The sequence below is a fragment of the Lontra canadensis genome, unplaced genomic scaffold (genome assembly GCF_010015895.1).
Source record: "Lontra canadensis isolate GAN:19392208 unplaced genomic scaffold, GSC_riverotter_1.0 scaffold35, whole genome shotgun sequence".
NCBI lineage: Eukaryota > Metazoa > Chordata > Mammalia > Carnivora > Mustelidae > Lontra > Lontra canadensis.
This window is the reverse complement of record NW_022631029.1, coordinates 15,619,086-15,645,532: the sequence shown is the minus strand read 5'-3', so window position 1 is coordinate 15,645,532 and position 26,447 is coordinate 15,619,086. Positions and strand designations below refer to the sequence as shown.

The window sequence follows — 26,447 nt, the reverse complement described above, 5'->3', positions numbered from 1 at the left end:
ATATCATTCCCATGAACCAGGTACTTGGCTCCTCAAAACAGGTCCTGGCCCAGAACACTCAGCAGCAAGCCACCAGGAACCATCCTCAGTCAGCAAGAGGAGATACCACCAGCCAGAAGTAAGCTGTGCAAACTATTCCCTTTACACTTGCTTGTCATTTTCTCAGGAAGGTCAGTTAGAAGATTTGAGAGCAGATGGGTAACGTTCTTGATAGCTCCTGGGTGCTGCCTTAGGCCTTGATGAATATGGAACTGTCAACTCATAAATCAACCCCAGGCAGTGACCCTCCCTCCAGACAGCTGCAGCAACTCTTCCAAGCACAGCTGACAGGCTCTGAAAGGCAAAACCAGTTCCTCTGATGTTGAGAACACCTGGTTCCCTTAAGTAGTGAAAAGAAATACTGGTTCCCCAGTGTGTTTTTCTGAGGCATGCAAAATGGTCAGAAAAGAGATACTAATTCAAAAAAGAAAGAGGGAAAGAATTAGAGACTATTCTTATAAATATTCCCCAAGATCAATTCTATGTTTTTTTCAAACCAAACTCATGGTAATCTGATTGAATTCACAAGGGCAAAACAAAGACTAGTCACAGAAAACTACCCTGGCAAGTAAACACATTACAGAGCAGAAGAGAGAACCAACAGTCACCAGGAAAGCAGAAGCTGGGTGGTTCTGTCGCTCCCACACCTGGGCATTTCACCAGTGCTGCTCGGTGACAAAACGACATTGTGGCTGGGCTCCCCAAGGGGAGAGCTGTGGCAGGACAAGGCGACCCAGCAGTGGCACAACTGTTTCAATCGGCTCAGCACGTACTGGGACAAGACCTGATCTGAGAGCACCAAATCCTAACCACTAGACCACCAGGGAGCGTCAAGACCTGATCTGAGGACCCCAGCATGAGGCCTTTCAGCACAAGAGCAGGCTGGAGGTGGAGGGTGGCTGCTGCCTCTGAAACCAACTATTCCACTCCCTGTGAAGTGGGACTTGGGACACCGAGACCGTCAGCTCTCCCAGTGTGCACTCCCCTGGGGTTCCCTGGAGAAGGCTGACCCCTGCGACACTTGTGCCTGGGCCAGAAGGCAAAGGGCCCCACTCCTCCTCCTGTTGGGTGAGAGAAGCGTGGTAGGGACTGTGGCTTCATCACTCACCTGCTGTAGAGGGTGGAGTCGGTGACGACGGGGATGTGAGAGGTGAGCTGGCCCCAGATCCTGCTAAGAAAAAACACAGACAAATCCTCCTGGGGACCAAAGACAGACATCTGGAATCTGGCCTGAGCGGGGCACCCACTGTTGTCTGAGAATCTGCACTTGGCTGAGTGGGTGGGTCTTGTGGTAAAAGGTGGGGAGGGACAGAGAATTCAGAGCCTGGACCCAGTGACCTCAGGTTTCCCCCAGGGTGCAGGGTATGCTTCATCCCCAGGCCACTAAGGGCTCCCTGCCACCCGCTGCCTTCTACGCCCTGCCTGGGTTGAAACCAACTCTGAGCTGTCGACGGCTTGTGCAGTTGGCTATGGTATCTCCTCCTGACCCAGCTTCTGTCTCTGCATAATGAATGACAAACGACAGTGGCCACAAGTGGTACAGGGGACAAGCCATCCAGGGGAAGCCACTCTAGAGGAAGCAAGAATTCTCCACAGCATCCAACTAGCAGTGCTCTCTGTAGAAGTTCCATTTAATCAGCAGCTACATTCAACTAGGTAGGGTCAACCTGTTTGGTTTCTGGATCACCCAGGCCTCTTCTTAGATGAAATCCAGTAAGAACCTTCTTTTCCATTAAAACAACCTGCATATTCCCATATTCGCAGCATCTCCCCTTTGCTCAGGAGTCCCCAGAGAACATCCTGCTGGCCTGACATGAAAGCAGCCCAAAGAACAGAGAGGTTCCTACATAAGCCTTTCTGTGGCCATGGGAAGCCCCCTCCCCACGACAGAGGTCCTCTGGAGTGAGTGACCAAAGCTCCAGGGAGGGCCGCGATCAGGCCTCTGAGAAGCCTCCAACCATCACCTCACCCACCACCCACAGGACAGGCTGGGCACAGCACGGACACTGGGCGTGAGGAGAAACGTCCCAGTTAAACCACATCTCCCTCAAGCGGAGTAGCTTTTCCCTGTTCGCAATATTCTCTCACCTCCCTATAAACAGGAGAGGTGTTTTACTGAAAAATGAGGTAAAACCCAACGCATCCTGTGTTTCCATCGCTTTCCAGCGCTGACGGAGATATGTAAAGGGGAGAAGATCGCACTTGTGATTCCAGTGGGGTCTGGAGATGATCTGTCCATTTCCACCAATGGCTACATGGCTTTCCTGAACTTCTTGAGGGTGTGGTGGGGTCTTGGGAGTCCGTGGAGTCTCATCCGGGTGCATGGGGCCCAGAGCCTTGCAGGCAGGCAGGGCCTCAGGAAGGTGGAGAACACTGAGCCAGGCTTTCTCTGCCTTCTAAGGAATGAGCCACTGGAAAGAGTATCTGTCCGACATGCTGGGTGGAGACAGGAGTCTCAGCCTAACGCTGATGAAGACTGGCCCATATCCATTTCATCAACTGTGGAGAAAGGAGACCTCTAACTCTGGAACTGCCCACTGGCCACAGTAGCCACTATCCCTGAGGAGCCGGCCTTGGTCTTCACTGGGGGCCTCTCCACCTCTCTCCCTTCTGCAGCTCAAGTCTGCAGGCAGTGGTGTCAGCACATTCCCACCTCTTCCTGAAGTCCACGACCTTCCCTGACAGCCCCACTCCCGACTTCCAGCCCCACCTGCACCGCCTGCCATCTCTGGCTGCGGCTGGTCCAGGACTCGCGTCCTGTGCGCCCTGGCAGGCATCTCTTCACTGACTGCGCGGGGAAGACCCGAGCAGGCACGAGCTGTGAACACCCTCCATGTCCTCCCTTCCTTCCACTTTTAAATGCTTCTGCCTCTTTATCCAGCTCTCCTGGCTCCTGCCTCCCAGGAAGAGATGGACGAGCTTCCTCTTCGGTGAGGCTGACAGCTGGGCTCCTGAGCCTAACCTCTTGGCCTTCTGGCCTCCCGGTCACTCTCTCTTGCACATCTTCAGCTTCTCCCTCCTGCTCAGCCCTTCTCCCACCTCAAAGTATACACAGCTATCCCTCAACCTAACAAAACCTCCCCTCTCCTTGGCCCTCCAGGCTAAGCTGAAGCTGGGCGGGTTCGAATGAAGCCATGCCCTCTCTATGTGGAACTCTACCTCACAGATTCATAAGGTGGAAGGAAAAAAAAGATTCATAGGATGCATAAGGTGGAAAAACTGAAGTCCCCAAAGGATCTTTCAGTCTAGCCCTGATTTCCGAAGATGGAGATACTAAGGTCCACAGCCAGCGGGGCTGGGTGAGGGGCAGCCAGGAGCGGGTGAGAGAACCATGCTCTGTGCCACCCCAGCCCTTCTGGAATGATGCTCTTTGCCACCCCCGCCACCACACCCACACACTGTTCAGTGCTTTCCTTAACCCTTGTATAAGGGCACTTCCTCCCACCATGTAGGGACCAGAGTAGAGGGCAAGACGCAGGGTCGTTTCTATTCGAGAAGGTTCTACTAACAAACAGGAGGCCTCGTGTTGTTAGTTGGGTTGGTTTTTCATCCATGCCTCATGCCCATCTTTGATCAAGTCTCACCATCAGTGCAGAGGCTGGGTTACCCCATAACCTGAGGATTCTTCAGCACTTGAGTCCTGTGAGCCTGTGAATGCTGTCACAATTCTTTACTAGGGGCAGGGTTCTCTTGTTCCCTACACTGCTCAGTGTCTGGCCACTAGAAGCCAAAACCTCTTGACTCCTCGTCCTGACCCTTGGGCCCGGAGGCCCCACTACAGTCTATAACCAGTTACCTGAATTATTGGAGTTGCTGTATTTTGCTGAATGCTCTTCACTGTTCTCAATCGCAGATCGTTTTGACTTCTTTAAAAATAAGAGAGAGAGATGGAGGGCAGCAAAGAATAAACACACTGAAGCCAAGAGTTAGAACACAAATATTTTCCAGGCACACAGTGAAACTAGCTACATATGAGGTCATACTTGGCCTCATAACTTAATACAGTTAAGAAGCCACGAGCCACAACCAAAAAGGGGAATAAAACCAAGAACACTGAGTTTACTATCTCAGGCCAGTCATTCTCCGCAATTACATTAGGCTGTAATCATCCCAGCAAGCCCGGAAACTATACGGTCCATTTCTCCACTGATATTATGCGGCTCTTTTTTAAAAGCTGCAAATCAGTCATCTGGAAATAGTTTTAGCTTTCAAGGAGATATAGCACAAAATCTTGTCATTAACTAAATGTGCACTATTAACCTACAGCTTTCTTCACATGTAGCCAAGAATTTGCAAAGAGGGGATGCCTGGGTGGCTCAGTTGGTTAAGCATCTGCCTTCGGCTCAGGTCATGATCTCAGCGTCCTGGGATCGAGCCTGGCCATCTGGCTCCCTCCTCAGGGGGGAGCCTGCTTCTCCCTCTCCACCACTCATGCTTTCTCTCTTTCTCTCATAAATAAAAAAAATCTTTAAAAAAAAAAAAAAAAAAAAGAATTCACAGAGAATCCAGAGACACCACGCTTACCTTTCGAGCTAAAATCTTTCTCTTTTTCCTTTCTTCTTCAGATCCATGGTGAGACTGAGCTCTTGTCAGTCTTCGATGCTGGTGAATCTTTGAGAGACCACAATTCATCACAAATGTAAGTGTATCCTACATCAGTGAAAATCTCTAACATGTTTTGCCAAATCAAGTTATTTTGGATGAAAATTTTGTCCTTCCTCAGCCTGTCACCTCCAAGCCTGGGTCTGGATGTCTGAAAGAAGAGTCTGCCAGAAGCTGAAGATCCTTCTCCTTTCCCTCTGTTCCTTCCTGCCCTTTGCTCCTCGATGGAAGACAAGTGTGGCTCCCAGCACCTTCAGAGCAAGGACAACGTGTGGCCCCTACCTCTACCCAGCCTGCCCCAATCGTAAAGGAAGACCATGTGTTATGGATGTGCTTGTCTCCCCCACAGGCTCAGCACCTTGAGGACAGGACTGTGAAGTAATCGGCAACCTCACAACATTGAGCATGCAGCCTGGTTCAGAGCAAGGATGCAAGAAATGTTTATGGAATGAACAACCAGTCAAGGGTAAGTCACCGTGAATATGGCAACAAAGGATGGGGACACTAAAAGATCAAAAGCCAGTAAGGAGCTAGTAACATGTACCTGTTTCTGTTCTTCAATTAGTCTTTTCTCTATACATTCTTTGGCGATTCTCAATGCCTCTTTTAACTTTGTGGGGATCTGAAAGAAGAGAAAGTACATAACCCACTGAGTAAAATGGCCAGAGATTCTCTTAAGCCCTGGTTTTAATACAGGACTTAACTGGTTGGTTATCACGAAGGAGGGAGTCTGCAGTAGAGCCAGGGGGCACCTGGGTGGCTCAGTGGGTTAAAGCCTCTGCCTTAGGCTCAGGTCATGGTCTCAGGGTCCTGGGATCGACCCCGCATCGGGCTTTCTATTCAGCCGGGAGCCTGCTTCCCCTCTCTCTCTGCCTGCCTCTCTGCCTATTTGTGATCTCTGTCTGTCAAATAAATAAATAAAATCTTAAAAAAAAAAAAAAGAACCAGTCACAGGTACCCACTTGAATACTATCCATCCCCACCATGCTCACCGCAGTACCATTTTTTAGTAATGAATATATGAAACATGTAAATAAACACAACATGTTTCAAGTAACTCAAGTAACTCAAGGGGCCCCAAATGGCAAAACAATCTTGAAACAGAAGATCGAAATTGGAAGCATCACACTTCTCGATTTCAAAATATATTACAAAACTACAATAATCAAAATAATGTTCTATTGGCATACAGACAGATATATGGACCAAGAGGACAGAATAGAGAGCCTAGAAATAAAACTCTCATGTGGTATAAGGTGAAATGATATTTGAGCAGGGTGCCAAAAATACATGGTAGAGAAAGGACAGTGTCTTCAATAAATGGTGCTGGGAAAATTGAATGTGAAAGAATGAAGCTGGACCCTCACCAGTTTAACTCAAAACTGGACTGAAGACCTGAAACTATAAAACTCCTAGAACACAACAGAAGCTTTAAGATATTGGATCTGACAATGATTTTGGATAAGACCCCAAAATCACAGTCAAGAAAAGCAAAAACAGACAGATGGAACTTTCTGGAAACTTCTGCATATCAAAGGAAATAATCAGTAGAGTAAAAAGGAACCTATGGTATGGGAGGAAATAATTGGGAATCATATATTTAACAAGGGGTAAGAGCCAAAATATACAAAGAACTCTTATAACCTGACAAAAGAAAATAAATAACCTGATGGAAAAAAACAGATGTGTCACAAAAAAAAGATGATACCAGAATAAAACTTGAAAAAAAAAAAGATTAGAAAATCTAAGAGGGGGGAAAAAAAAAAAAAAACAAAAACAGGCAAAGGACCTGAAGAGACATTTCCTCAAAGAAGATTTAACAATGGGCAACAAGTGTATGAAAAGACTAATCAACATCTCTCATTAGACGAATATAAATCGAAACCATGCTGAGATACCACCTCACACACATTAGGATGGTCATTATTGCAAAAGCAGAAAATAACAAGTGTTGGCGAGGACAGAGAGAAATTGGAGCCCTCCTGCACTGACAGTGGGAACGTAAAATGGTGTGGCTGCCGTGGAAGACACCACAAAGTTTCTCGAAAGGCTAAAAGTAGAAATACCACATGATCTAGCAATCTCACTTCTGGGTACATATCCCAAAGACTGGAAAGCAGGGTCCTGAAGAGATATGTGCACACCCAAGTTCACTGCATTATTCACAATAGCTGAGAGGTGAAAAAAGCTCAAATGTCCATCGATAGAGGAATGGATAAACAAAATGTGGTATGTGCATACAGTAGAATAGTATTCAGCCTTCAAAAAGAAAAGAAAAGAAAAGAAATCCTGGGGAACCTGAATGGCTCAGTGGGTTAAGTGTCTGCTTTCGGTTCAGGTCATGATCCCGGGGCCTGGGATCGAGCCCCACATTGGGCTTCCTGCTCAGCAGGGAACTTGCTTCTCCCTCTCTCTTTGCGCTCTCCCTCTCTGTCAAATAAATAAATAAAACCTTAAAAAAAAAATGGTTAATAGGATAACTTTTACGTTTTTTTATCATAATGAAAATAAAAAATATATACAGCTTATTGGAACACACACAAACCAATTCAATTAATCGTTGTATTTTATAACTTCAGAGAAATTTTCTCTATGAAAGATTTATTTTCTGTATTTCATAAGCTTAAGCTTTTTCCTGCCGGAAGATTTTTTTTTTTTTTTTTTTTTGAGAGCTAGAGGGTAGAGCAGAGGGAGAGAGAGAATCCTAAGCAGGCTCCAGCACAGAGCCCGATGTGGGGCTTGATCCTACAACCCTGAGATGATGAGCTGAGCTGAAATCAAAAATCGGATGCTCAATGGACTGAGCCTCGCAGGCGCCCCCTACCAGAAGATACTCTTCCAGAAGATAATCTTCTAGCCTGGTACCTGGTATGCTTCTGAGTCTGTTGTTTCTTCAGGCCTGGGAAACAGACAGCTGGATCAACTTTCTATCTCTATTCTTCTTCTTCTTTTTTTTTTTAAGATTTTATTTATTTGACAGACAGAGATCACAAGTAGGCAGAGAGGCAGGCAGAGAGAGAGGAGGAAGCAGGCTCCCTGCTGAGCAGAGAGCCCGATGCGGGGCTCAGTCCCAGGACCCTGGGATCATGACCTGAGCCGAAGGTAGAGGCTTTAACCCACTGAGCCACCTAGGCGCCCCTGTCTCTATATTCTTTTAAAAATAAAAATTTAAGGGGCACCTGGGTGGCTCAGTGGGTTAAGCCGCTGCCTTCGGCTCAGGTCATGATCTCAGGGTCCTGGGATCGAGCCCTGCATGGGGCTCTCTGCTCAGCAGGGAGTCTGCTTCCACCTCTCTCTCTGCCTGCCTCTCTGCCTACTTGTAATCTCTGTCTGTCAAATAAATAAATAAAATCTTTAAAAAAAAATTTTAAAAACCTTTGAATAGGTAATGTGGTTCAAAATTCAAAGATATGAAAGGATACGTACACAGTAGAGTCTGCCAATGCGCTCTCCTTCATGGAGGCAACCAATGTCACCAGTTTCTTGTGTATCTTTCCAGAAAGAATGTACATACACAAGAAATTAAACTTGATTTTTAAATCACGTTGTCATTGTTGCACAGACTCTCTGGTTCAGAGAAAGAACAAGGTCTAGTAATAATTCCTAGGCTGGACAGGGTTGGGGAGAGCATATTTATTTACAAGGCCGAATGTATTTCCTGGGGAGTTTCAGTGAAGAAGAGATGGATTTAAATGTTTTTCTTTCCTACTTCAGATTCAAACAAGCTATTTTTGTCAAACTCCTCTGCCTGGCCAAACAGGACAAAAGAAAATGTTTTCCTCTCCTGTACAATCTTCTGACCCCACCTTGTTTTTGTTTTTCCTAAACGGAATTTCATCATGATAATATCACACGTTCTTCTGGAATATGGAGAGGAGGAAGAATCCCCCTTCATCCTACTGCCCAGAACAGAATTGACCTCGAGCCCTGAGGAGAGCCAGTCCTGCCCCCCAACGCCGCCCAGGTGCCCATATGGGCCATCTCAGTTGACCAAGAACAATAAACAGGTGTTACTCACCAGTTGTACACACTGAGTAAACATCAACTCAAAGACTAGGCCCATAGATGAGAGATCTCAAATAGGGGTTGTTTTGCTCCCTTCCCTCTCTAGGGGACATTTGCTGATTTTTGGAGACATTTTTTATCATCACAATGTCTGGGGTGGAAGGGAAGTGCTGTTTGCATCTAGTGGGTACAGGCCAGGGAAGTTGCTTCATGTCCAACAATGCACAAGACCACCACAACAAACTATCTGATCCAAAATGTCAAATGTTGTGTATGATGGGACACCTGGGTGGCTTAGTCGGTTAAGCATCTGCCCCTGGCTCACATCACGATCCCAGAGTTCTGGGATCGAGCTCCCCATGGGGCTTCCTGCTTAGTGGGGAGCCTGCTTTTCCCTCTCCCTGCTGTTCTCCCTGCTTGTGCTTTCTCTCTGACAAATAAATAAAATCTTTAAAAAAATGTCATGTCTGAGAAAAGCAGCCATAGATAAATGGCTAGTATAAAAAAAGCAAAGTAAGGCATCATCCTGAGTTTTTTCGGGTTCTAAAGCCCCTACTCGTCCCATGATACCACACGATGCTGCTACTTCCCAGGATTTTCCTTGCTGACTTTCTGCTGGACAAGTTATTCTTTTTACACATTATATTTTTATCTTGCTTGTCTTTCCACCTTAGCCCAAATAGTCGTTTTCCATGCTACTACAATGTCTTTATAAATTTTACTTTCATTAGATAAAAAACATTTTGTCAAACAGATACACCATAAATTCTTAAATTAGTCCCTCATTATACAGTATTTAGATTGTTTTCAAGTGCTCGCTTTGGCAGCACAGATACTAGAATGTCTTCAAATTTTCACTATTATAAACTCTGTACCTAAACTTCCAGTTATAAAATTAATAAGCCAAATTCATTACAACATAGAGGATATAGTCGATATTTTAATGACTTTGTGTGGTGATAGATGGTAATTAGACTTATTGTTGGGATCATTTCATAATATATAAAAAATATCAAGTCACTTTGATGTACACAAACTAAGAGAATATTGCATGTTACCTGTATGTCAATTAAAAAAAATATTGTACCTTCTCTTGTTTGATTAAAAAAAGCACTAACTTGACACACAGATGGCCAACGTCTAATGAGAAGGTGCTCAACATCACTAATCACGGAAATGCAAATCAAAACCACAGGAGGTATCACCTAACATCTGTTGCAACGGCTAGTATCACAAAGACAAGATAACTGCTGGAGAGGATGTGGAGAAAAAAGAAACCTTTATACTAAAGGTGGAGATGTAAATTGGGAAAATCGTATGAAGGCTCCTCAAAAAATTAAAAATAGAACTACCAAATGATCCAGCAATTCCACTTCTGGCTATTTATCTGAAGGATATGAAAACACTGAATCAAAAAGATATGCACTGGGGCGCCTGGGTAGCTCAGTGGGTTAAAGCCTCTGCCTTCAGCTCAGGTCATGGTCCCAGGGTCCTGGGATCGAGCCCCGCACCGGGCTCTCTGCTCAGCAGGGAGCCTGCTTCCTCCTCTCTCTGCCTGCTTCTCTGCCTACTGTGATCTCTGTCTGTCAAATAAATAAAATCTTTAAAAAAAAAAAGATATACACTTCCATGTTCACTGCATCATTATTTATACCACAACATGGAAACAATGGTTGTCTAAGTGTCATCAGTGGATGAATGGATTAAGAAAATGTGGGTATATACAATGGAATATTACTTGGCCATAAAAAAGGAAATCCCGGGATGCCTGGGTGGCTCAGTCGGTTAAGCAGCTGCCTTCTGCTCGGGTCTTGGTCCCAGGGTCCTGGGATCGAGTCCCACATCGGGCTCCCTGCTCAGTGTGCAGACTGCTTCTCCCTCTCCTTCTGCCTCTCCCCCGCTCCTGCTCGCTTGCACTCTCTCTCAAATAAATAAATAAAATCTTTTAAAAAAAAAAAGGAAATCCTTCCATTTGCAACAACATGAATGGAGCTTGGGGGCATTATGCTAAGTGAAATAAGTTAGAGAGAGAAAGACGAATACCATATGATCTCATTTATATGTGGTCTCTAAAAACAAAACCAAACCTGAACTCATAGAGAACACACTGTTCACAGAGAACAGAATGGTGGTTGCCAGGTCGGGAGGATGGGGCAGATGAAACAGGTGGAGGGGGCAAAAGGTACAAACTTCCAGTCCCAAAATAAGTTAAGTCATAGGGACATAATGTACAGCATGGTGACTATTATTAAGATACTATATTGTATACTTAGCGTGGTAACTATTATTAAGATACTATATTGTATACTTTAAAGTTGCTAAGAAAGTAAATCTTTTTTTTTTTAAGAAAGTAAATCGTAAAAATTCTCACCACAAGAAGAAAAGAATTTTAACTATATATAGTGACAGATGTTAACTAGACTTACTGTGGAGATGACTTCATAATGTACACGAATATCAAGTCATTATGTTGTTGGACATCTGAGACTAACATAATGTGGCATGTCAATTCTACTTCAATAATTTTTTTAAAAGCACTAAGTTTCAACATCAACTTATATATGTCACAAACCAAAAAAAAAAAAAAATGGTATGATTTGCTTTACCTTAAACTGTGGCTTTTCAGAAGTGGTTAGTAAAACATCACTGAATAATCTGTTAAGAAAAGAAACAAACAAAATCTTTCTTAAGCCAGATGTCCTCTCAGAACAGGATCAAAACAGAATGAGACATCTTTAGGCCATGAGGTTCCCACGTCCCCCAGCCCTGGCCCAGTCCACCATTTCATGCTGATCGACACACTCAAAGTTTACAGGGCACCCAATGTGACCACAGAAAAAGCTCAGCACCTCCTCACTGCCCCCCAGTATCAGAGGTGCTACCAAGGAGAGACTGGGTCAGCCCTGTACTGAAGACTATTTCCCCACGTGGCAGGGCAACGGACCTCTTATGCCATAGAATAAAGTAATAAACACTTTTAAAAATTAGTTTTGCAAATTATTATTTTATTATATTATTATATTTATATTTATTATATTGTAAATAATTTATGCAGTAGATATTTCTAAACAGAATAACTGATTTTCCCCCTTTTTAATTAAACCCTAGAAAAGGATAAAATTTATTCTGTGGGGGGCACAATCAGTTAAGTGTCCGACTCTTGGTTTCAGCTCAGGTCATGATCTCCGGGTCGTGAGATTAAGCCCTATACTGGGCTCCATGCTCAGCGTGGAGTCTGCTTAAGATGCTCTCTCTCTCTGTCTCCCTTGCCCTCTGCCCCTCCCCCTGCTCTCGCGCTCTCTCTCCCTTAAATAAATAAATCTTAAAAAAATTATTCTAGAGCTCAGTAAAATAAAATTGTTAAGTAGAAAGACACTGTTCTGATTGGAATCTAACAAGAAAATAATTTTCTTCTAAGAGGTATTTCTTAAATTCTCTTAAAAAAAAAAAAAACTGGGGTGCCTGGGTGGCTCAGTGGGTTAAAGCCTCTGCCTTCAGCTCAGGTCATGATCTCAAGGTCCTGGGATCAAGCCCTGTATCAGGCTCTCTGCTCAGCAGGAAGCCTGCTTCCCTCTCCCTCTCTGCCACTTGTGATCTCTCTCTCTGTCAAATAAATAAATAAAATCTTAAAACAATAAGAACAACAACAACAAACCAGGGGGCTCTGGGTGGCTCAGTTGTTAAGCGTCTGCCTTCAGCTCAGATCATGATCCCAGGGTCCTACGATCAAGCCCCACATCAAGCTCTCTGCTCAGCGAGAAGCCTGCTTCTCCCTCTCCCATTCCCCCTGCTTGTGTTCCCTCTCTCTGTCAAATAAATAAACAAAACAAATAAATAAAATCTTTTTTTAAAAAGGCAGCTTTTAGAGTATATCAATTCTCTCTTCCAAAATTATGTGACTAGAAACAACAGCATGAGGAATTCTGAGCTACTTCGGCTAAGACAGTTTGGGGAATTTACATGGCTGCTTGGGCAGTGCCCCCATGGCTATGTAGGAGCCTTGCCTTGAGGAATCCCCTTTTTAAAAAACAGGAAATACTTCACAAGTAGAAATGATACAGCTAACTTTTCCCCACAGTGCTCCCTGGGCGGCTCTGGCAGTAGAGACAGAACTCTCCCCATCAAGGGCACAGGCCCATTTACTTCCAGAAAACACATTTTAACTGAACAGAGTTCACGCCTCTTCAAGTATTCTTCTCAAGACTCAAGGCCGCAGGGTAGAAAGACCTCAGTGAGGAAAAAACAATGTGGCTTCCCTTTAGACTTGGATGGCTGGGAGGAGAATGGAAGAGGTCTGGACCATGGGGGCTACAAACACAAACCCAAGTACATCAGCACGAATCCAGGTTGTTCCCCAACTACAAAGGCATTTTCTTTATTTTTTATTATTTTTTAAAGATTTTATTTATTTATTTGACAGACAGAGATCACAAGTAGGCAGAGAGGGAAGCAGAGAGAGAGGCAGAAGCAGGTTCCCTACTGAGCGGAGAGCCCGATGCAAGGCTGGATTCCAGGACCCTGGGATCATGACAAGCCGAAGGCAGAGGCTTTAACACACTGAGCCACCCAGGCGCCCCAAAGGCATTTTCTTTTAAAATGAGTTTGTGCAAAAATTGTTTCATTTCCCTAATTGGGTCTATTCTTCCATATTCACACTGTTATTAAAGGTGGCTGCTTGGGAGAGGGACACACCAGTGTCAGCTGAACTTTAAAAGGTCATATCCATGGGCAGGGGCGGGGCGGGGGCAGTGTCAGGGGTTGGGGCAGCTCCCACACTCTCTGAAGGCATGGAGCTCCTCTGAGCTCTGGCCTTATGCATTCAAGCTAAGCCCTGCCCTGCTTCCCCGCACCACTGTTTCTTGAGAACATCTGCTATGTGGCAAGCTGGCACAGACGACGCACTGGGTGTGCCGTGGATATGTGCCACTCGCAAAATAGACGCTGAATCAATAGTCATCATGACTAACACTCGCGAAGCGCTACACCAGGAATCGCCTCATTCACTCCTCCCAACGATCCTCTCCGGTGGGGCCCACTACCAGTCCTATTTCCCAGACGGGGAGCCTCAGCTTCCAGACACAGGAAAGCTGCCCCAGGTCACCCTCCCCACCCAGAAGTGGGGAGGCTGGGTGCAACCCCAGCTCTGTCTAACCTCAGACACACCCTTCTCAGCCATGCTGCTGCGCTCTCCAAGAAGGGACAGAAAGCACAGCTACAGGCAAGGCCCTGCAGCACTATTTCAATGGTCCTGATGAACTAGTCATAACCTAGTCTAAGGGAGAACGTCTTCTGCGCTCCAAGCCCCTAACACAATGCCTGGTACAAGTCAGATGTGTAACCCATGTTACCCAGGGAGCAGAGGAACAAAGGTGCGTAGGGTGGGCCAGAAACCCGCTGACCTCCTCCTAGAGGGCACAACCAGCCACAGCTGAGGGCCAGCTGGTGCGCGGAACAGGGCCTTGAAGGACAGTGCTCCAGCAGGCTGTCGGTCAGAATGTTCTAAGTGGGGGTGGGTGGGTGGGGGCACATGTACACACATATGACGCTAACATCGACAGGGAGAGACACACGTGAAGATGCGGACATCAAGGGACAGCGATCAGACCACGGCAGCGGACAGCTCATGATATCATGCTGCAAGTGACTGACAACAAGCATGTCACTTCAACTCCACAAGGACCACACCTGAGTCTACTATGGTGCCAGGCCCCTGGCTTCGTGGTCCAGCGTTCTACACAGTTAGGAAGGTGACAAACAAGGCGTGTGATTGACTTACGGCATCTGTAAGAGCCGGGAGACGGCAGGCATGCCATTTTTACAGGCTTCACAAGACAGCGTGGACTCCAACACGGCCACTTGAAATGAACAGATACACATTTTAGTTCCACAGAACATGCTGGCAAATCTGCTTGGTGATGAAAAGTTTGACACCACTTTGCAACAACTGTCTGCAGGCTGATCAGGACGGTGTCAAAACTCTTCACGCACAGACAGATGGCATACATGGGGGAGGGGAATGTTGGCAACACCATGTTACCGATGGCTCAAAATAAATGGTTCAGACACCACATGCTGATAGAAAGCTAAATATATTTCAAAGATAATTGGAGGAAGGATTCCAGATATCATTCATAGAAGTGTTTGCTCTCTTAAAAGAAAAGTAAACACTACACAGAAAATTCTGAACTTGGAAAACATTTTGCTGCTTGCTTTCTTTTTAATCAAAACTGGCACACAAAATGCCAATTGTTGACGTCTCATCATCCAACACCTTGGATGATATAAACAAAAGCAGCCAGATTTTTCTACTCACAGGTCACTGTTCAGTTTCAGCTGTTTGCATTCAACACAGGCCCAGTAGTCTTGGGGCCTGTACTCTTGAACCACTACTTTGACACAAAACTAGCACTTGGTGGGGGGTTAACTTGCACATCTCATAGGCTCAGTGGTCCGAGAGCTACCCTGCCCTCCCCTCTTGGTGTTGCTCTAACAGTGAGTTCTGGGCGGGCTATGGATGGGATGAAAGGGTCCCTGGATAAGTCTGCATCAGTCCCCATGTTCCGCCCCCAAAAGTGTCTCCCACCTGTCCTCTGGCCCTCCTCAGTCCCCTAAGTAAGGCTGGAAGAACGCCGGGATCCAATCTGCCAGGTGTTTATATTCCTGCCTCCCTTTCCCTGCTCTCGACCTGCCAGCCTTTTATCTACCAGATGTCCAGCCCATGGCTCTCTTGTCCCTTGCAGGTCCCACTCCAGTCTCGGTCTGGCCCTTGACACCTGTCCCAGTTGAAAGGCTGGCTTCAATTTGCCTGTTCCTAGCTTCTGCTTCTATATCAGACTCAGTCTGGACAGATTTATCTTTACAACCTCCCGGTTCCAAAATTTGAATGCAGTTACAGTATGTTTCCTGAGGTTTTAGATAGCCAGACAAATGGACAAACCATCTGAATTTTTAGTGAGGTGAATTTAAATAAATCACTCAGACCTGGTTTACTTTTATAAACTGGATTTGGCTGGCTATGGAACATGGCAACCTCCTCTGGGTCCTTCCTGGACTTTGGAAAGAGGGTGAGTAGCTCTGTGGACTACCGGGGCCCATTAGACTCCTTCAAAGCCCATACTGACCCACAGCCATAGACGGTGCAGGAGGGAAGCAATCTACAGGCACTGAGTCTGGCGGTCTTCCATAAGTCATTTCATACAGTAAGTGGCCAAAGCAGTGGACGTCCACGCTTTCCAATGTCTGTGGAAGACAAGAGAGCAGGGTGGTTATCTTTCAGCTTGGCTTTGTGAATCCCAGGGTTCCTTCCCTAGGCTTTCACCAAGAAAAACATGGCCCAGGGGCAACCCCGCTCATTACTGGTAGTGAAAACACAACTCCAAGGCCTTTTGCAAAAGCTCACAGGGCACTGCTCTGACCCAAGGTCCTGGTCCTACTCCCCATTCTTTTCCAGTCCATGATTCTATGTCCCTCCTTATCTCATCTACCATTTCAACGAGGCACTTAAAGATAGAGCAGTACTCTGTGAGAGAAAAGAGCCAACAGGCATGGCCTACCCTGCATATTTCTTACATGGGCAGATCATGGGTCCTGCCAGGGGGATCATTTATACCTAAAAATTAATTTCCTGTTTTCGTTACTTCTAGCAACTTACGTTGATTTTCCTGAATTGTGAGAAATAGGATCGGTAGAAGGAAGGAAGGCCTAATAAGGAATTCTCAAGGTCTAGCAGCCGGCAAGTGTCACCATCGAGCATCACATTGGAGGCGTGAAGATGCCCATAAGGGAATCCCTTGTCATGTAGAAACTTCAGTACCTATTTAAAAAATATGTAGAGGTTACATTCCCCCACCCCCAACTCATTCAGTTATGAGACAGGTTAAACTTTGTTTTTTAAGTCACTATAGTTTGAAACAAAACTGGTTACTGAGGAGATTCCTAAAGAAAAATGCCCTCTCCATCCATTCTTTGGAAAAAGGGGTGATGCTGAATGCTTTCCAGTTATGAGACCCAACTCCAAGCTCCCTCATTTCCAAAGAACAGAGATGCAGCTTCTGTTAACCCAAAGCTTGGGGTTAACAACTTTAATGTTCGACTTCCAGCACTTTCTGATCTCAACAGGCCAGCTCCTTGCAGGCCAAAGTCTTGATCCTCCCACACAGATGAGTAAGGCTAACATGGCAGGGCATCAGCCAGTTAGTTGTTCAGGAAAAGGGGTTGGGCGAAAAATATCCCTAGTCCAATCTCTTCTCAGAGTATATTGTGCTGGGGTGCTTGAGTGGCTCAGTTGTTAGGCATCTGCCTTTGGCTCAGGTCATGACCTCAGGGTCCTGGGATCAAGCCCCATATCAGGCTCCCTGCTCAGCAGGGAGTTTGCTTTTCCCTCTCCCACTCCCCCTGCTTATATTCCCTCTCTTGCTGTGTCTCTCTGTCAAAAAAATAAATAAAATCTTAAAAAAATATATATATTAGGCTGTTTATTAACAGGAACACATGACAGGCTCCCACAGAAAGAAGCAAACCTTTCCACTGCCATTTATTAAACAGAGGCTCACCTACAAAGGGAGATGCCTGGAGATACACCCATAACAACCGCATGAACTAGAGCAGTGCTAGCCAAAGGGGGTACCCAGGACAATCTACTGAGGACTGGAAGAAAATATGACAACTTCTCTTTCTATTTGCTTGTTTTTAATCTCCTTCTTTCTGGGGCTCCTGGGTGGCTCAGTTGCTTAAGTGTCCGCTCTTGATTTCAACTTGGGTCTTGATCTCAGGGTCATGAGAGCCTGTGTCGGGCTCCGCACTGGGCATGGAGCCTACTTAAAAAACAAAAACAAAAACAAAAAAACCTCCTTCTTTCCTAACTTAACTTATAATACACAACATATATTAGTAGTAGTGCATGCATATAAGTTATTATGGGGGGGGGTTATGCTTAAACTGTTTTCACTGATAAGGTCGGACAATCCAAGAAGCCTGGAGAACAAGGCTCTAGAGAGTGATATGGGAAAGGCTTTTCATGCGTTTCACTTTTGCAAGGGAGCCAGATGGTTATGTATTGATATAACAAAATCAATAATCCTGGCACAAAGATAAAGATCAACCAAACGTAACACAAAAGTTGGTATCTGCACAGTGAAGTTCTTAAAAATCAGACACTAAATTCTAATAGCTAAGCTTTTGGAATTTTTGTGGATCTGAATTGGCTGCCTTAGTCTCAAATACTTGCTTTTCGGGATAAAATAGGACAATGCCATCTATTTATAAGCAATCCCAAGAACTTTCCCAAAGGAATACAGTAATCTGAGTGAAATCCCAATGCAACCTAAGCAAATATTAAATACCTCTTACCTCTAATATTTGCCGTCCGTATGTTTTTATTTGCTGGAGTTCAAGGCCCTGAATCTTCTTAGGGTTGCAGTACTTCTTTAGGAATGGGTCTTTTGGTTTTGCCTTTGGAAAAGCACAAAGAGCATATAAGAGAACAGCAGCGGGTCTGACTACCACACGTAGCCTGGAACAGGCAGGGCTCTAAGCAGCTGGGGGTGCCAGATGAGGTCAGCTCACAGAATGTGGGTTTTTAAAGTACAAGAGTCTGTGCAGTTGATAGAAAGAGGCTGACCTGAGTTGCATCCCTTCTCTGGTCCAGTGAAGATGGGCCTGGTCTTGGCCTTAGCAGACCCCAGAGTCTTATTTTCCAACTTTACTGAGATAGTTCAGTATTGCTCGTTAAGTGAAAGACACAAACTTTAAAACTGACCTGAGAGAGCAGCTTACGATGTCATGTACATAACCATTACCTATTCAACCTTCTTTCATTTGGGGAAAGGAATGCTCTTTAACCAGATGGGGTAGTTTTACTGATAAAATCAAAATAAATTCCAAATCAAATCAAAATTAAAATAAACCCTAAGGGTTTCTTAGGGCCTAACTTCCGGAACCTGAGGGATCAAGAATCTATGATAGGTTCTGAAGGGACTTGAGAACTTCTTTATGACCATGAACTTGCACCACAAGTACCTTGTAGATCAGGTCCTTCAAAGTTCCTTTTTCATTAAACATCCTAATAAGCAATGCAGAGGATTCGTTAGCTGTGGCAAAGGTGACCCGATAGATATAAGGGTGCTGTCAAAACAAAAAAAAAAATTCACATTTATTTGCATCAGCATCTGGGTCCTTTGAGATCAAGAATCTGGTTACGTAGACTTAAGTACCCTCACAGCACTTTAGTCTCACATAAACGTGCGGATGTTCCCTGAATATGTGGCATTTTCTTATCAGATGATCAACAAGCACATCGTTCTTAAAATGAGAGAAGGAACCTAAACTATACAGACAAAGGGACATGGACAGCTGGCACGGCGAGCTCACCACGTGAAGGTATATGCCTGGGGATACACATGCTTGGAGCTCAGGCAGAGGTCTGGGGGATAATGGTTTTAATATTCTGCCTCTGTACGTTGGTAGAGAATACAGCCAAACCCTAGCATAGCCAAGTGAGGACCAGGACAAACGTGTCTTCATTTATAGCGCTGCGTAACATTTCACACTGCTGTTTGGGGCCAAGCCAGGGAGCGTAAAAGCCAGAAAACAAGCAAAAAAGCCACATCTTTTGGAATCGTGGCCCTTATCCAAAGCAGCTAGCATGAATCTTCCCATCCATTTTCTGCAGGGTGCAGTGTGATGACTCACGGTTGTCTTCCTGAGAAGGGGCCACTGACGTCAACCAAGTGGGGTGGAGAGTAAAACTAATTATTTAATGACTGAAAGTCCTCATATGACCTGGAATTTTGGTTGCATGAATCAACTGGCTTCAAATAGGTGTTACATGTCCATTTGCTCAAACGAGCACCATTATAATTTAAACCCATAGGAGCTGAGCTGTGCAAAGGTTTGGGAGGGTTCGGACTGAGTGGGCTGGGGGATGGAAGGGTATCCCCAGAAAAATATAGTCCTTGATCATGAAGTTTCTTCTGACCATCACATCAAAATGATTATTACTGATCCTGTAACAGCTGTATTAAAATATAATTCTTATATATATGAATATATATGATATTAACATATATATGATATTAACATATATATTTATATCTATATAATTCATATGCCATTATAATTCACCTATTTATAGTATACAATTCAATGGTTTTCAGTATATTCCGAGCTGTATAAACTACCACACAATCTAACTTTAGAACACCCTCATCACCCCAAAAAGGAACCCAATGAATAAAATAAAAATCGTTGAGTCCATACTGATATAAACAGACCAAGAGGAGCGAATAAGAAGCTCTTCCCTTACAGTATGCCAACTGATAAATCTAAGAAGAATGATGGTGTTGGAAAATCTCAATGAAGCTAAAGCTAGTAGGGCTTTGGTGAGAACAGGATATTTATACAGTCTCAAAATATCTCCCTTATTAATTCTTGTTATTTATTTGATGAAGATAATTAAGGATGGGTACAAATATTTAGCCTGAATTGTTCACTGTGGCTTTTTTCCTTTTTAAATAAGAAGAAAAAACTGGAAGTGGTCCAAATGTCTCGCAGAAGATTAGTTGAATAAACGGAGGTAAGGCCAACTATAGTCTATGCAACCAGTAATAATGATGTTATACCATATTTATTCCATAAAAGATGTGCATGATATATCATTAACCAAAAAATCAGGTTTTAAAACAGTATATGTGTAATTTTTCAAAAAAATAACCATATAAAGTTCTAGACATTTTGGTTTGCTTGGGACTGTAGGTGAGTTTTCTTTTCTTATTTTTGCTTATCCATATTTTCTAACTTTTCTACAATTAATACACACCACTTATCTGTACCACCTTCTTTTTTTAAAAGCACAACCTTTAAAGGAAATTTGGAATTGAATGCTGAGAGCCTGTGGCACACAACTAATCACGCACAAAGACCACGGCATTTTTCTTGGCTACACTGCACACCTCATTAGAAGCTTGGTTTTGCTAGCTTGACAAGACACTCTATCTTCAAAAATGAACCTGCCCACCCAACTGGATAGGTCAGCATAATTGTGCTCATGAATGACTCATTCTAGGGTCCTACATCCTCATGCAGACCACAGATAAAGAACATCAATATTAACTCGCTTTTCTGGCCAGATTAGTCTTTTCCTGAAGACATTCTGCATATATTCTGAAATACAGTGATGTATTTTCTTTCCACTAATGGCCTTGGATCAGAACTGTACATTAGCATAAATAATGCCAGGCACTCCTAAAGGCCAACTAGCTGGCCTGTGAGAATAGTGATTCAGACAGCAAAAGGGCTCTTTGTGCCTTCCCTCACCCAGCTTATCTAAATCCAAACTAGTTCTGTTTTCTCAGACTAGAAACAGATCTTTCTTTTTTTTTTTTTTTTTAAAGATTTATTATTTATTTGACAGATCACAAGTAGGCAGAGAGGCAGGCAGAGAGAAAAGAGGAAGCAGGCTCCCTACTGAGCAGAGAGCCCAATGCGGGGCTCGATCCCAGGACCCTGAGATCATGACCTGAGCCAAAGGCAGACGCTTAACCCACTGAGCCACCCAGGCGCCCCTAGAAACAGATCTTTCAATTCCACTGATACAAACATCCTTACTGAGAACAAAGTGGGTACTTTCTTACTCGGATATTTGCTTAAAACAATTGTCAAGTTTCATGGGTTGTGCCGATGTCATGAATGCCATTTAAATGGCCTCTGGGGGTGCCTGGGTGGCTCAGTCAGTGAGGTGTCTGCCTTTGGCTCAGGTGTTGATCCCAGGTCCTGGGATCGAGCCCCACATGGGGCTCCCTGCTTAGTGGGGAGGCTGCTGCTCCCTCACCTTCTGGCTGCCACTCCCCCTATTTGTGCTCTCTCTCTCAATCAAATAAATAAATAAAATCTTAAAAAAAAAAAATTGGTCTCTGAGCTATAGGAGCAGCCCTGAGCAATTTTAGCGTGAACTGAAATCCACTATACCTCTCCACACTGTTGAGCCTACAGAGCATTTCCAGCTCTTCTGTCCATGGTCACCTACAAGAAAACACTCTGAATCTGTCAGCCACCTAGAAAAACAGAAGGGCTTGGGGTGCCTGGCTGGCTGAGTCAGTAGAGCATGTGACTCTTGACGTCGGGGTTGTGCATTTGGGCCTTATGTTGGCTGTAGAGATTATTTAAAAATAAAAGACTAAAAAAAAGAGAAAGAATAGAAGGGCTTGTACTCACCGAACAGGAAGGCAGAAGTTTGATTAGACACTGAAAATCTTTATCTGACAGAAACTTGTCGGGACCAAGGTCAGCCTGGAAACATGGGGGAAAATATCAGGGTGTTGCCTTAAGTTACCAAAAGAAAAATTCCTTGTAAACCTTTCCCTTTATTTCATTTGTCCAAATATGACTGTAAACCAAAGGTGCAAGCCACACAAAGTCGGGTGATGGGTATTGAGGAGCGTATTTGTTATCATGAGCACTGGGTGTTATGTGTAAGTGATTTATCACTGAATGCCAATATTGCACCGTATGTTAACTGCCTAAAATTAAAAGAACAAAAACAAAAGCAAAAAGATTTTTTAAAAAAACCAAAAAACTATGCTTTTATCAAATTCCATTAGCCAAACCACTAGAACTCCTGAAGCAAGAGAGAACATAAAGCAATGTGTATTTTTTCTTTAAAACAAACTGCAAAATTCCCAATCCTAAAGAGGTTCCAGAACTATTTTAAGCTGTTCTGTTTCTTTCCAGATATTTACTAATTAATCAAATACAATCACATGGATATAACCAAGTGAATAAGCAAAGTGACTCAAAATTACTCTCCTTTGATGTAGGACTGAAGAGGCCTTTACAACATCACTCAGAAGAACAGTGCAATTTCTTAATTATCCTTTTTCAGTATCTGCTTTTATAAACCCATCTCAAGTACATGAAAGGAGACCAAAGCAAAAAATCAGCTCACCCAGCTTAACACTAGCCGCTCCTTTGGCTGATTTTTAATCTTCATCAAGAAATATTTCTTCCTTATCCTCCAACCTGCATAAAAGCAGAGATGCAGTCATAGCAAATAATATTTACACCAACAGAGAAAAGTTTCACCAAGTAATTTTAAAAATCCAGGTTGGCAATCTTACCCGCTACAATACTGGCACCAGTAAAACCACCACTTGGTAATGTTGACATGGGAAAGATGGTATTTAAGAAAAACAAAACAAAACCCCAAAGCAAAAAAAACCCACAGAAAACACCAAAACAACTACAAACGAAGAAACTATTCATGGGCACAGGAAAATGGGCACTTCACTTAAGGTGTAGTGAGAAAGAGATGAAGAATGACGGACGGCTCTGAAAATACACATTACTACCCCCCAAGTCTCCAGGTGGCACATTACCCAAGATTCATTAAGTATACAAGTTACGGACTGCGTCTTCAAGCAGTAGGAAGGCAAAAAGAAAAAGAAATCACCTGCGTGGAAGAGCTTTCTCGGGCTACAGATAGGAAAGCGTGACAAAGAGTCCAGTTCTGTGATCTGTTTGAACAGACCAGGCACGTGCCAGTTTCTCACCTATGTCTTTCAACGGTTCTACCACCTCCCACTTTGGTTCTGATCGGAAGAACATGGAAACTTGCTGTAAGGCAATCTCTGCAAAGACATTTTAGAAACTCATCAGTCCAACCTATCGGCAAAGTACCACATGCTTAAGATGTTATTCTTGCAAATGAAATCTTGGTAAGTCTAGGACCTTCTTAGAAATCTTAATTACAGGAAGAAAATAAACAAAAGAAGCCAGAGAATGTAGGATTCTAGATTGGATCCTGGAACAGAAAAAGGGCAGTAGTGGAAAAACAAGTGAAATTTGAATAAAATCTGTAGTTAATAGTAACGCACCAAAGTTGACTTCTTAGTTTTGATAAATATGCCATGGTTACGTACAATGTAAACATGAGGGGAAATTTGGTAAGTGATGGTATAGGGAACCTATTTGTACTATCACTGCTGTTTTTCTGTAAGTCTAAAATAATTCCAAAGTAAAAGGTTTATTAAGAAGAGTAATTACTGGGGTGCCTGAGTGGCTTAGTGGGTTAAGCCTCTGCCTTCGGCTCCGGTCATGATCTCAGGGTCCTGGGATCGAGAGCCCCACCACTTAGGGCTCTCTGCTCAGCAGGGAGCCTGTTTCCTCTTCTCTCTCTGCCTACTTGTGATCTTTGTCTGTCAAATAAATAAAATAAAATCTTAAAAAAAAAAGAGTAATTACTAATGATGTGAAAAAAATACATAAATATATTTTTCTTTAAACTGAAAGATCTAAAATATGTAAATAAACTAGGTGGCCTGAGCCAAGAATTCAATATATGTGTCAGGCCACAGCCCGAGCACAAAACTCAAAATGTGTTTTGAGGTCAGCTCAGAACAGCATTTATGTTGCTCTAACTGATATTTATCCTGTCTTCATTCCTCATGGAATTAAAGCTTTCACCAACAAAGAAGCGATTAGCCTTAAATATATATTGGAAATAAAAGCCAGTGTTTTAGAAAAACATCTATGTACAGCAACAACACAGTTCTATTGTGGGACGTTACCGTAGCCCTGTTTACTGGAAAAAAATCCATCCCCCTTTTTGTGTTCATTTATCATGAGAACGTTTCCCCTTTTTAAGAAGACAATGAGAAGAGGAAGTTCTTTAAAGTTCACTGCATTAAGAAATTATCAGAATAACTGTGCTTTTACATTTCCTGCAAAAAGAGACATCTGTAATTTGCTATTTTCCCTCAACACAATGGAAAAAGGAAGCCACTCTAGATGCCTGAAAGCAAACAGCAATACTGCAAATTCATTGTGGGATTTCACCTCCGCCTAGCATCAGCGGCATTTCAGGCCGACCGGTGGGAGATTTGGCAGAAATGTTCTCCTTATGTCAGACTGACCTCGTCTGGAATTACCATGGCTAGTGCTTGGCAGGCAATGTGATTTTGATATATTTTACAGTATAGTATGAGTTAAGACATTCAGGGAAGAAAATAATCTACTAACTAGTGGTTTACTGACTGGACCCGTAAATTGTGGATGCCGTCCACCCAGAAGAAAACCTGAGGTGACGAGATACAAAACTGACTCTATTTACATTTGTTCTAACTACCCAAAGGGACAAACCACTTGGAGGGATCAGGTGTGGCAGAAGCATATAAAGTGTTCCTAATCAATGCTGGGAACTCAGTTGAGTTAATGTTGACATAATGTTGATATAAAATATTTTTAGCTTTTCCAAAACAACTTCAACAAAAATAAGCATAAAAAAAACTTGAACATAAACAGCTTAAAAAGGCTTCATTTTCAGTTAAGATCGTATCAGCTTTAGGAAGGATCATGAAAAATAATTTTCTAAATACAGTACAGTGTCATTCTAAGAGAGTGTAAAGGACAGTTGGTTCATAACTCAAAGTGACTCATAATTCCCCACAAAATCATTATTTGTCGTATTCTACTAGGTACCATACATTGTTCTAGGAACAGGGAGATGGCTGTCAACAAACGGAACATGCTAGATTTGTTACTGATAAACTTTTTTTTTTTTTTTTTTTTTTACCTTGGGGAATCAGGAAATTGTAGAAAGGACATTTTCTTTCCCCTGAACTATGATTTATTGTCAAGTAAATCCCATGACGAGCATACCTCCAACATGAATCCCCTACTTCCCAAGCTTCAGGCCACACACTTCAATCCTAAGCATTTGCTCCTCTGTTTAGAAGTATTTACCACACCCCACCTCTTTACAAGATCAAGGCCAAATTTCTAAACCTAGTGCTACCACAGATCTGGCTTTACCTTGACTTTCTGTCTTTACCCCTCCACACAAGTGGTGCAATGCCTAGATTTACCTGCCTTGACCCCTGAAGACAGGCCCAACCCCATCCCTCCACATTTTCTGTTCCTGTCTACCTATCCTGCAAGGCTCAGCCCAAAGCTGCGACTCCTCAAGCCAGATCTCTCCCAACCCTCCATCCTCTACACTCCCAGAGCTCTGTGTGTCCTTCTCCCATGGGATTCACCCAAGGTCTGTCCTGTGTTAGGGCTACTCTCTTCCACTAGACTGTGAACTCTGGCTGTGAAGGCTACGTCTTAATCTGGGTAAAATCCCACAGCCACATGGAAATATTCTGTCCTCTCCTGGAGCACTGGCCCTTGCCTCTTGGCGTGACTAACTTCTACTTATCCTTAAATCTCCATGTAGGCATCAACTCTTCTGGAAGCCTTCTGCCACCTTCAAAACCCCGACTCCCACCCTCAAGTTGCTGGGTCATGTCTACTCAGCCATAGCCTTCACCTGTCAATCCCCCTGCAGAACGGGGGTGGGGGTAGAGGGCTACGCTTTCCTTAATGCTTTATCTGCAGCACCTGACACAGAGCAGGCACTCAATAAATACTGGACGCAGCAAGAACTAAAGGTCCAGTACATGTTCAATGGATGTGGACACTCTCTTCCACTAGAACATGAAATCCATGAAAAGAAAGTCATCTGCCCTCTATTTCCTTAATACTGACATACACATGGGGAAAAACTGCATGCTCAGGAAAATGCTGAGAAACATTTCCAGACAGGAAATGCAGAGCGAGGCCTTCAGGCCCACCCTGTGCTTCCCGAAGAGCTCTGACTTGTCAGCTCACAACGTACCAGCTGCCCCCACTGTGTGCAGCCTTTGAGCTCCCAGGTCCCAGCTCCGCCATCATGACAAGAGAACTGACCCCCGCCCTGCAACCGGTCTTCAGCTCTCCGATCTGCTCCAGCAGGTGGCGCCATAGAGACCCACACAGTCGACTTGGGC

At 43.9% G+C, this 26,447-nt stretch overlaps 1 protein-coding gene across 10 annotated transcripts in view; it reads right to left on the bottom strand.

Annotated features, from left to right (window-relative positions):
* Nucleotides 1-26,447, bottom strand: part of PXK (PX domain containing serine/threonine kinase like) — a 76,319-nt gene that overhangs the window by 9,427 nt on the left and 40,445 nt on the right. For 3 of the 10 annotated variants that reach the window (XM_032868425.1, XM_032868431.1, XM_032868432.1), the window contains exons 5-17: nt 23,190-23,267; nt 22,586-22,659; nt 21,856-21,930; nt 18,664-18,768; nt 17,995-18,096; nt 16,298-16,459; nt 15,768-15,885; nt 14,423-14,501; nt 11,253-11,301; nt 5,186-5,263; nt 4,564-4,689; nt 3,836-3,905; nt 1,148-1,207 (exon numbers count right to left, since the gene is read on the bottom strand). In XM_032868425.1, coding sequence (XP_032724316.1) covers nt 1,148-1,207; nt 3,836-3,905; nt 4,564-4,689; nt 5,186-5,263; nt 11,253-11,301; nt 14,423-14,501; nt 15,768-15,885; nt 16,298-16,459; nt 17,995-18,096; nt 18,664-18,768; nt 21,856-21,930; nt 22,586-22,659; nt 23,190-23,267 — 1,176 coding nt within the window. Of the gene's footprint in view, nt 1-1,147; nt 1,211-3,835; nt 3,906-4,563; nt 4,690-5,185; nt 5,264-11,252; nt 11,302-14,422; nt 14,502-15,767; nt 15,886-16,297; nt 16,460-17,994; nt 18,097-18,663; nt 18,769-21,855; nt 21,931-22,585; nt 22,660-23,189; nt 23,268-26,447 lie in introns of all 10 variants that reach the window. The other 7 variants (XM_032868424.1, XM_032868428.1, XM_032868430.1 and 4 more) reach the window with 3 other exon arrangements.